General features: G+C 50.9%; 1 protein-coding gene across 1 annotated transcript; it reads right to left on the bottom strand.

The window, feature by feature from the left end:
* Positions 1 to 9473: 9473 nt before the first annotated feature.
* On the bottom strand, positions 9474 to 10650 carry LOC123121207 (uncharacterized). The gene has a single exon (XM_044541123.1). The coding sequence runs from the start codon at positions 10508 to 10510 to the stop codon at positions 9851 to 9853; it is 660 nt and encodes a 219-aa protein (XP_044397058.1). The 5' UTR covers positions 10511 to 10650; the 3' UTR covers positions 9474 to 9850.
* Positions 10651 to 11338: the final 688 nt, after the last annotated feature.

Raw genomic sequence — 11338 nt, 5'->3', positions numbered from 1 at the left:
TCAGGGGCGCTTAAGTAGCTACGTGACGCTGATCCGGGGCATGTTCAGTAGGGGTTAGGAGGGCGCTGTGACATGGTTACGGTTTGCGAGGCCGATTTGTTGGAGTGGTTTATAGGTTGATCATGCTTGAGCTGTGACCAGTTGACACTTGACCTGTTGACCTGAGGTTCGTTTTCAGGATGCAGTGGAGGAGTTGCAGAAATATTGCAGTGATTGAAACAAGCTTTGAATCCCCTGCAGGGACATATTTTTGCAGGAGATGAGACTGATTTATCGGCCAAAAAGTGACAGTTTCTTGGGCTGAGTCATAGCACAAACATATAGTATTTCCTAAATTTTTGTGATACACTGACGGGCTCTGTTACATCTGAAGATTGTTTTGGAGAACATGAGACTGTTCTCGTTTAACAGGCAAAAAAGTGATCGTTTTGGTCTGAGTCATAGCAGCAGCCTACATATTCCTGAAATTTTGTGAGCGATAGGTTTTTCTTCTTCAGAAAGCAGCGGTCCTGCCAGTCCGGAACTGTTGTTAGAATGTTCATCTGCATCTCTGAGAACAAGAGACAACTTCAGACCAAAGTTTTTGCCGGTATTTCTAGGCACATATGTGCATGACACGACTTCAGATGACATGGCCAACTTTAAGAACAATCGCAGGCTAATTCTAGCATTTCTTTAGTTCCGTTGTTTTAATACATGAAAACTAAATGCTTTTCTGTTGCTCATTTGCAGTGGTAAGGAATCTGCAGGCTTAAAGCTGCAGAATCTATATGTTCTCCCAAACTGCTTCGGCAGGCAAAGCACCTCCTCCTGATTCCATATGTTTGCGTTATAAAACCAAATAACTTAAATTTCAAATTGCACTGCTCTAAGAGCATCTACAGCCGCACGTAACTAATCCAGCCCTCAAAATGTCCGCGAACAGTGAACGGTCACACCTCAAATGTTATTTTCCACCTACGGATACCGCATTGCCAATCCTCAAATCCATACAATTACATGTAACACAAAACCTAGTCTAAATCTTCGCCGGTGCTCGTTCGCCTCCATGTCCGTGTCTGTATCCATGTCCGGCGGCCAGCTGAGCCCCTCGGAGTGAAGCTGCGGCCGCCAGCGAGGAGGAGTAGCACATGGGACACGGACCGGCTCACAGGACTCAAGGCACCGTCGTTTCCCATGCCATACTCTTCCTCATCGGAGTCCGTGACCTGGAAGCCGCCAGTCGATGTGAGGTCCATGATAGATGGCTCATGGTTGGAGCCCGACACATCCATCACGACATGGTTGCGGTGCCAGGGGTACCGGTCACCCGTATTGGCTTCGAAGCACCGTGTGGCCGCCTCCGCGGCCTCAGGTGCCCTGTGCCTCGCACAACGGGCACGCCGCTCCATGGCAGCGGATGCGCCATGAGTCATGTCAGCGTTTACCTCCGGCTCTAAGCCCATGGGGTTGACACACCACCGAAGGGGTTGCACCGTGGCGACGGCATTGGGGCGCCAGACGGACAGTACTGCCTCCGGCGAGACAGCGGGCAAGTGCCTCCCGCCATGATGACCGGCGGATCCAACCGCCATTTGTGCGGACGCAATGGATTCCCGCCGGATTGAGTTCGCCCGCTGTCGGGCGGACTCCCCGAGAGAGCGGTGGAGAGCAATGCTGATGACCATCTCCTCCTCCGGGCCTTATGAGACTCGGTATCAGTTGGGCCCAGTCCATAGATCGGGAGAGGTCGGACTCGGATCTGCTGCCCGCCATGCTGGAGAAGACCGGAGATCACTGGAAGGAGCTTGAGGGCGGAGTTGAGTGGAGTGACTAGGGTTAGGTCCGCGATGTGGATGGGGACAAATATATACGAGGGGACGGGGTGGGACAGCGTGGCTCGGAACCTACGCGGCAAACACGCCCGGGCCACCCCGTATCTGGCCCTGATTTGGGTTGGATATGAGGAGTACCAGTTAGAGCAACTCTAGCAGACCCCACATTTTGCCGACCCGTAAAAATGTGTTTGCAGGTCACACGGGGCGGTTATGCAGGCCGAAATTTGCGGCGGCAGGCTAGAAACCGCAAACAAACGCCTAAATTTAAAAAAAAATTGTTTCGCGCGAGAAATTTAAGCAACAGCTCGCCGGAGCTCGCTCGCATACATGGTTCTTCTTCGCATAATAAGTTCATACATGCCACATACATACATAGAGGTTAGATATGCTAGACAGGGCCTACGCTACCGCATCACTGCAACAAAATTGAGCTCACCGAAGCTCCTGCGGTAGCTGCCCACCGGCGGCGATCAGTCGGAGTCGGAGGAGTCGGAGCCGAGGTCGACGAAGAGCTTCTCCTGCTCCTCCTTCATCACGCGCAGGTCAGCCTCCTTCGATGCCTGCGCCTGCGATGCCGTGAGGTCCGAATCGAGGAAGAGCCGTTCGTACTCGAGCTCGCGCCGGATGCGCTCTTCCATCTCCTGCAGCTCCCTCGCCGACCGCTCGAGGACGACGCGCTCGAGGAGCTCCTCCTACCCCGGTGGGAGGTAGTCCTCGGGTCCGATGACGCCTCGGCGCGGCGGCGCATCGGGCACGGCCTCCTCCGGCTCCCTCTTCACCGGAACGAGCCGCGAGCTCGATGCGCCCGCGGATGAGCTCCCCGCGGACCAGTGGCCGGATGAGCTCCCCGCGGACCAGTTGCCGGAGGAGGCGCGGCGGCGACGGGTGCGCTCGAGCTCGAACTCGTCGAGCTCACGCCGGTCGAATGCCGGCGGCGGCCGGGCACCCTGGTTGAGCCACCGACGCGCCCCCCCGCTTGCGCGCGGCGTCAGATCTGGCGCGGCGGCGGCACTCCGCCTCATCCCCCGAGTCGGCCATGGTGGTTCAAGGCTCGCCGGCGGCGAGAAATCGAGCGGCGCGGTGGGGAATTGGAGGGGAACGCGGCGGCGGGAGGATAGGGTTTCGACCCGCATCCGCCCCGCAAACCCGCAGTTATATTGGCTCGGGGGTTGCGTTTGCGGGCTGCGGCAAAAGATTTTACGAGCCGGACACCGATGCGGGCTCTGGTCTGGCCAGAAAAATGAGCCGAGCCCGTATAATTGCGGAATTATGCGAGTTTGCGCCGGATGCGGGGTGTGCTAGAGTTGCTCTTAGCCCGGACGTATCAGCTTTTCATCGGTCAGTGATCCGGTCGTCCACCCAGATACAAAGAAGGATTGGAGAAGCGCGGACGTAGATGCTTTAAACATTTTCTTCTAGCATGAATTTTGGGGGCTTGGTGGTACTACAAATGGCTGTCATCTGTCAGGCGTATCTTGTTTCAGCATAAACAATAATATGTGGTTGCAAAAGTGTGCAGAGGCCCATGGTGTGCTGGTGCTCCGGCTATTGGGAAACAGCAAAACAGCATAATAATTTATCAGAAAAAAAAGAGAGAGCAAAACAGCATAATTGCAGTCTAATTACGGTGTCTACTGTTCGTGGAGAGGTTGCCGTCGGCGTCAGCACGCTGGATGATGTGCTTCGCCAGTTGTTGCCGCTACGCCATGGGGTCCAGCTGTGCCCTTTCTGCTCCACACAATCCATTCTTTGCGTTTTTTGTTTCTCAACAATAATATGCACTGTTTTAAGCTGGGCCATGAAAAAATTACTCTATATAAGATGGTCTTTCATCGGTCGCACCTAATGGCGTAGCCAGCCAAGCACCGCGTCCTGGGCCAACCTCATCACTATCCTACTCAACAGTTTTAAATAGTGTTGTTCCATCTACAGTCAACAAAGAAACTAGCTGCCATGCCCTGGGTCAAAGCCCGTGTTGCCCCGGGCCTGGCTACGCCACTGATTGCAACTATTATCCATAAGCCCTCATATTTTCACATGACGAAGAATCACATAATAAAACCATGCTTTAGTCCTGAAAATTACCTGTAAAAGGTGTTTATTTTAACTCTGTTAAACACGCAATCATTTGGACAATTTCATAACACCCAAAAATAAAGCACAAACTCTCACCCAGATATGTTGGTTAACTTTTAAGATTAAACCCGCCCAATCAGTATCCAAACAAATTAGCTACGGAAAGGTAAGTTAAAAGCCACGTGAATCGTATGCCAAATCAGGATGGCAAGCGGGCAGGGGATAAAAAAAGATACCAACAATTTCGTCTATTTAGAGGTAAATGTTTTACTCTGTTTCTACCTCGACATAAGCATTATCTTATGGAGACCGGACCACGTGATGTGCCCTAAGTAGAGCTTTCTCCTATCCGCATGACCTGACAGCCCTAAGTAGATCAGGATGCTTTTGGAGATCTGGAGTCGTGCATGATATTACCTCTCCGTTTACAAAGCCACACAAGTGTTTTTGGCCACGTTCACTGTAAATAGTTGAGATGTGACTGCGTATTTTGTATTCTTCTCGCAGTGTTTTCGTCCCCAGTGTATGGCACCACGGAAAATTCAAGCGGTGTCTCTTTCGAGAAGATAAAGATAAAGATAAAAATGCATTTCAATTTTCAAGCAGTTTTTGCTTCGTGCACCATGTTCTGAACAACGACGCATTACGGCCGGAGTCTTGTGAGAAGGCGAATGCTTTCACAAAGGGAAAGGCCAGATTACTCGACTTGACAGAGTTGTTCGCTGACGAGGACTTTGTTTGATGCTCGTTTGACACCGGGTCAATAAAGCGAAAAAAGGGTAATTATCATGCCAGAGAATTATCTCTTGCTTGCTGGTCAATGAACCTAATGGATCGAAAGATTAGATCCGGAAAACGTGATGTTTCTTAAGCGTGTTAGGGCATGTACGTTTTATACTTATAAGGATTTTTTTAGGCTCAGAACCATAGAACAAATTGTTCTATCGTATTTTCTATATTAATAAAAATCCCCGTGCCAGGGATGCCTGGGGTGGTGGGCGATAGCCCTCCGGCGGTATGTATCAGTATCGACTTAGATCACCATACTATATATATATTCTTTGTAAGCCGCCACACGGGATAAATTGGTCAGTTATAAATCTTCGGTGTTTGTAACATTTCCTGATATAGCGGAGTTTTGCTGGCCGGCGCATGTGGTTTATTCCCCTTCGCATTGCAGGGTTTTTTCACGTTAAAATCTTGTGTCGCTCTGTTGATTCGTTCTTCTCCATTCTCTATTGTCTGTTGTATCTGTAACAGGTGAGAAGTACTCCGTCAAAAGAATGATCAAAGGTGAGAAGTACAGCTAGGACACCAATATCAAAGATGGGTGTCAATCCACATCTGTACGCATTCACCATTTTTGCTCTTGATTCTATGACCTAGGAGATTATGGTTATACTTGAAAAGAAATTTCCATATGCTGCTTGCTGGAACTTCATTTTTTCAAAAATAAATAAATCTTTTTTTCCTGAATATTCAAACATCCCAGGATGATGATACCCCTAGCAATTTGTTAGGGCGACTTTGATTGGCTAAGGTTAGTTCATCATATGTAAAATTCCCCTCTGCTTGTTGGGTACTCCCTCCGTTCGGAATTACTTGTCGCAGAAATGGATGTATCTAGACGTATTTTAGTTCTAGATACATCCAGTTTCGAGACAAGTAATTCCGAACGGAGGGAGTAGAATGGATAACCAACAATTTTGAGCAAAAATGCAGTCCCAGAAAAGATGCAACAATGTTGTTTCCTAAGCATTTTCATTGCAGAAAACACAGTTACAACACTCTAAATACATGGATTTCTTTTTCAAAAGATTTCTTGGATTGACTATGTCATGAAGAAGAAGCCATGAGAAAATTTTATGCCTTGGTCTACTTGATCACTTCCTTAAACATTTGAAAATGATATGTGCCTCCTCTCTGCTTATCATGCATTTGTACATTTGCTTGCATGTGTAGCCTTGATTATCATTGATAGGACCATTTGTCATGAATTTGAGAAATGATTCTTTGATCTAAGTCTGTTCGAATTTCCTTAAACTCAACATACGCTTGGATAGACAGAAGCCTATGGAATTGGTGAGCAAGACAGCTCTACATGGCATCAAAAGAGACCTTATCATTGATTGCAAAGGAATGCAACTATCGATATTGTCGAATGAGAGGTTGACCTTGGCACCTAGCCAAGAGTCATGTTAGAACAAAATGGGGTTTTCATTGCAAGACCCAAACTTTATTGAGTATTGAGGAAATTTGTGGTGCGAATAAAAGGCAAAAAAGGGAGACAAGGAGTACATGTTATTGTTTTTTGTATGAATATGGTGTACAATTTGAGTGCGGCGTTTCTGCTCCCGGGCTCAGCTGCACCCGCGTTGACGAAAAAAATCAAAACAAATACTACAAAATTCAAAAAAAATCCATTTTTGTGTGTGGTAGATAATTTGATGCGTGAGGTCCGGTGTAAATTTCAACTCATTTGGACATTGGAGCAGCTCTCGGCAAAAAAAGATAAAATCAGGGTCTGTAAAATAGTTTACTGTTCATGCACTGTTCTGACCTGATTTTTTTTTGCCGAGAGCTGCTTAGATGTCCAAATGAGTTGAAATTTGGAGCGGACCTCACGCATAAAATTATCTACCACACAAATTTTTTTTTTTTTTAATTTTTCTAGTATTTGTTTTGATTTGTTTTCTGACCGGGAGCAGATGAGCCTGGGCACCGAAATGGATTTTCGGTATAATTTATAGTAATAAGAAACATATTTCTTTCGAATATTTATACTAAGAAATACAATGACTAAAACCCATGCACCCACGGGAGCGCATATCACCCGCCCATGAAATTATCCACCGAGAGAAATTAGAGCTCGTAGGGGGAAAAACTCAACTCTTGGAAATTTTTGGTTTACGTATGGTAAACACGCATATAGCCACAGACATAGTGTATATGTGTATAAATTTTCATGACGAAATACGTTTAAATAAGAGTTACTCAAAAAATTGTGGCTTTTCAGTACATGTACTGTCCATCCTCAAAGTCCATGATTTTGCGTTTTTGTGCAGCTCACAATTTAAGTATTTCATCATGACATTCTACACACATAAAAATTAGAACCTTGTATATTTTTTCAGAAAATTAAACTGAGAAATTTTGATTTTTTTCTTCAAAATTAAAGTCTCCATGAATCTCGGCCTCCAAAACACCCTACTCTTATTTTTGTGGCTAATAGATAAGATATACCATCAGTGTGTCATGTATCATAGTGTTAATCTCTACTATGGTGAAATATATGTCTGTAAGAGCATCTACAACCGGTCACCCAAACCTGCCTCAAACGCCCGAACGGACGGCTCGGTTATTGACTGGTCACAAAAAAGCGACCAAGACGGACGCCTCAAACATGCCTCAAACTGCCGGGCCAACCGTCACCCCTCATATCCAGCCTAAATGTAGGGCGGATATGGGGTGCCCGGGCACGTCCGCCACGTCGGGTCCCCATGCTGGCCCATCCAACCCCACCTATATTTGTCCCCATTCGATCGCCGGACCAAACCCTAACTACTTCACTCCACTCCCCTCCGTCATGCAAGCTCCTGTTCAATGATCTTTTGCCTTCTCCAGCATGGCAGGCAGCGGATTCGACGATGACCACTACAGATTCGTCGACTGGGGTGTCGTCCCGTGCGGTTTGAAGGAGGCAATGGCCGTTCGCATTGCACTCCGCCGCTCCCGGGAGGACAGCGCCCAACCAATGGCGGGATCTGTCCAGTGCGAGTCCATTACGTCGGCGCATCGGACGCTTGGATCCTCTGCATCGCGGTCCTCCCGGGAGCCGGTCCACTGGAGCATGAGTCCTACCGGGACAGATGTGCCCGCTGATGGGAAGGAGAGGATGAGGGTTGCCGATGCCCACATGGCGCCAGCGGAGGTGGCTGATGCGGCAGCGCACGCTGCCGCAGAGGAAGCCATCCGCGCCTGTGTTGTAAAGAAGCGGCAGTGGAGGAACACACACGCCCTCACCCGAGAGCAAAATCAGGCGGTCTGTGCCATGGTCGGGCTGTCCCCCAAGGAGGAGAAGGAGGACAGTGACGGGTCGGACATCTCGGGCGACGAGGAGATCCTGCTCGATACATACCGCGTCTTCGACTGCTACTTCCGCAAGAAGGACGGCAAGGGCGCCAGGAAGGGCAAGGATAACCATGGATGATCTTCTCCATAGCTAGTATGTAGGTTAAACATGCCAATTTTTGGTAGTTCGATGGCATGTCCTGACGTAGTAGTCGGACGATGTGTGTAATGCATCGTTTACGTAGTTGCATGAGCTTATATGCATTTGAGGTATCCGGATATGAGAAGGGAAATTTGAGGCGTGACCGGTAAGTGTACACGAACGCGGCAGGCACGTTCCGCGGGTGTTTGAAGAACCGGATTTGTCAGGTCCGACTATTAGATACTCTAAAACCCGTTAAAAGTTTACTCGTTTTTCTCTATTACAAACCCCGCCCACGAAGGCACAAACTCAGCACCAGTAAACCAACCGCCGCTCTCGCCGTCTTGCGCCGGTGACGTTGCGGCCATCTGCGTCGCCTCCATGTTCGGCGCGGTCCTGACGAGGCCTCACCGGAAACACCCGCGATCGCCCTGCCAGGATCGAGCTGACGCGAAATGCGTTTTCAGGCAACCGCCAGACCACACATGCGTCATCGGCATGTCCACATGACCTGGCACTGGCAGGCCTCGGTAGATTAGGATGCGCGGAGTCGTGCATGGGATTACCTCTCCGGCTGAGAAAACCACACGAGGTTCATCGAAAACCATGGAGATGTGACTGTCATTTTTGTTTTTATCTCCCTAAACAAGTGGCTGCCTTCCTGCTTGCCCCCAGATTATGGCGCCCGCGACTGTGTGCTTGCTCGCCCTGGAAAATGGAGCCGGCCTCACGTTCGAAAAGCCATTTTTTTTTCTTCTAAGAGAAGCCAGTTTGATGGACAGAGTTGATTGAAAAGCGACGGATGCTCTCGAAAGGCCAGTTTAATGGACTTGACGAAGTTGTTCGCTGACAGGGATTTGTTTGCAGGCGTGTCCCAGTCTCGTGTGTGCCCGTGATGGATGAACATTGACAGCTGGTCTTTAAAGCGAATAAAAAAAGGTTTAATGGAATTCTCACGCGGCAATAATGATGGAATTCAGGCTTAATATGGTCAATGAACCCAATCGACCATCCAAGGTTAAATCGTCGAAACTGCCTGCTCTGCCTTAAGCGCGTAATTTGCATCCTCGGATAAGCTGGGAGCCACTTGGGTTCTCGTGGAGTCTTAGACTTGCTCCAGCCTGTGAGGCGTTGGGTCCTGCAGAAACTGCTAGGAAACCAAGCTTGATCTATGAAGAGGATTTGGGTGACAATTTTGTTTAGTCGATCGACGTGGGTGGTCGACGACCGCGTGGTAAACGTGGTAAGTAAACCTCGAGCGTCTATCAACACATAATACCAAGTGTTTTGACGAACTGCAATGTACTATTCATTTTCGTTGTACACAACCAAGTCGCAAACAAAAGAGAAATGTAAAAGGAGATCGATGAATGGACAACATGGTTTTATTAACTTCGACATAATCCACCGAAAAGGAGCGACAGGAACAACTTTCCACGACATTGGAAATTTTGGAAGAAGGAGCGATCGATGCGCAATCGAGCATTTCCGTCTCAAAGAATAGTGGTACAAATGAAGATCGGCCCAACTGCACTGCAGGAGCCGATCTTCTTCTGGTCTTGCTTTCCAGATAAGCAAAGTTTGAATAGTAATCATCATCAACACCGTCTCTCCTAACTACCCCTAGCAATCACCCGCTTATTCGGCCCACCGACAGGTGGGGCCGCACGGGAATCAGCATCTCCGCCAAGCATATTCACATTCACACGGCCACACCTACCACTCTCCGTTGCAGACTTTTTTTTTACTCGGCGGAGGGCAGGACACGGACGGGCCGATGCCGCCTCCGCACCGCGTGCTCGCGCCGCCACCCGAGGACCACCGGCGCCGCCTCTGCGACCGCTCCACGGCCGCTGTCATCGGCGTCCCACCACGCCTGGCCACTGCCCTCTCCGCTCGCCGTGCTGGCACCCCACAGCCTCACTGCCTGCACACCTCCTCCGGACGGGAACCTGGCTCCTCCCCCGCAGCCGACGCCGGAGAACCGCCGCGGGAGGTCCTGCCACGTCCGCACGACAGCGCCGCCCCACGGGAAGCAGCCGTCGAGACCGTCGGCGGCGCCCTCGAAGTACCCGATCCTCCTCACAGCCTCCTCCTCACCGGAGGAGCTGGTGGCCGCCTCATCGGAGCTCTCGTCCTCGTCCTCGCCCTCGCCGTCGGAGTCGGACTCGTCGTCCCCGGAGGAGTAGTAGGTGGAGATGTGCGACGATATGACCTCCTTCCCGCGGGAGCGGAGGCGGAGGATGAGCACCTGCAGCCTGCCGAGCAGGCTGGGCAGCGTCGCGAGCGCCGCCAGCGCGACGGCCAGCGGCGCCCACATCTCCGCGAGCAGCGCTGCGAGGCTCGGCCCCCGGAACCGGCCCACCCCGGCCTCCAGCATCGTCGCCGCGGCCGCCTCCATCATGGCTGCTAGCTCAGCTGAGCTCTCCCCGAAATCGGCGGAGAAGAACGAGAGACCTCGCACGTTATCTCGTTGTGTACGCGAGATGGGAGGAGGAAGACGAAGGGAGGAAGAGGGAGAGGAAGTAGTAAGTGGCGAGGAGGAGACGACGCCCTTTTGTTTTTATAGGCACACGGGGCGGCCATTTTTTAACACGTATTGGTCGGGCCTAACGGGGCGGGCCCAGGGTGTCAGTGGCGCTGGGCGGGCGGTGCGTGGGGGAGAGAAGTGGTACTCGCAGCGGCCGGAACGGGACGCTTGGGCGACGTGCGGTCGCGTGTACCCCGCGGTTTAATTAAAACGTGTTCGGGTAAGAACGAGCTGGTCTCCATGGCATGTGGGGGTTCTCGCTGGTGACCCCACATGTCATGGGCGCGGGGGTTAATACGCGGTGAAGGCTCGTTCTCGGCTTCTGGACGCGACCGAGATGGCGTCTTTTGTTTTTTGAGGTACTGTCACCGAGATGGCGTCTCGGGATGGGCGCAGGAGTCAGCAGCTGCAGGCAGCGGCCGTGCGCCGGGATCTGACATGTGGGCCAGGGTCCCCAATTGGGACGCTATGCTGTTACGCGCCACGTGGCTGCGGGACCCGGCTGGATCGAAGGCCTGCGTGATCTGTGAGTCAGCCTGGCGTGTCCCCGGGTCCTGTGGGGACGGACGGCTGTGGCGTCGGTTTGCCGGATCGAGTGGTCGAGATGCTACTGGATCCCGTCTGGATCCGTGGCCACTACTTGCCTGACACGCCGGAGCTCCTCCGCCTTGGAGCTACAAGGTTCTGGGTGCTTTGCCTTGG

This window comes from Triticum aestivum, chromosome 5D (genome assembly GCF_018294505.1).
Source record: "Triticum aestivum cultivar Chinese Spring chromosome 5D, IWGSC CS RefSeq v2.1, whole genome shotgun sequence".
In the NCBI taxonomy this organism is placed as follows: domain Eukaryota; kingdom Viridiplantae; phylum Streptophyta; class Magnoliopsida; order Poales; family Poaceae; genus Triticum; species Triticum aestivum.
Note: the sequence above shows the minus strand (reverse complement) of the source record. Positions and strands in the feature narration are given on the sequence as shown.

What these genes read in the sequence shown, in the direction of transcription:
- LOC123121207 (XM_044541123.1), bottom strand. Translation starts at nt 10,510, where the DNA reads ATGATGGAGGCGGCCGCGGCGACGATGCTGGAGGCCGGGGTGGGCCGG.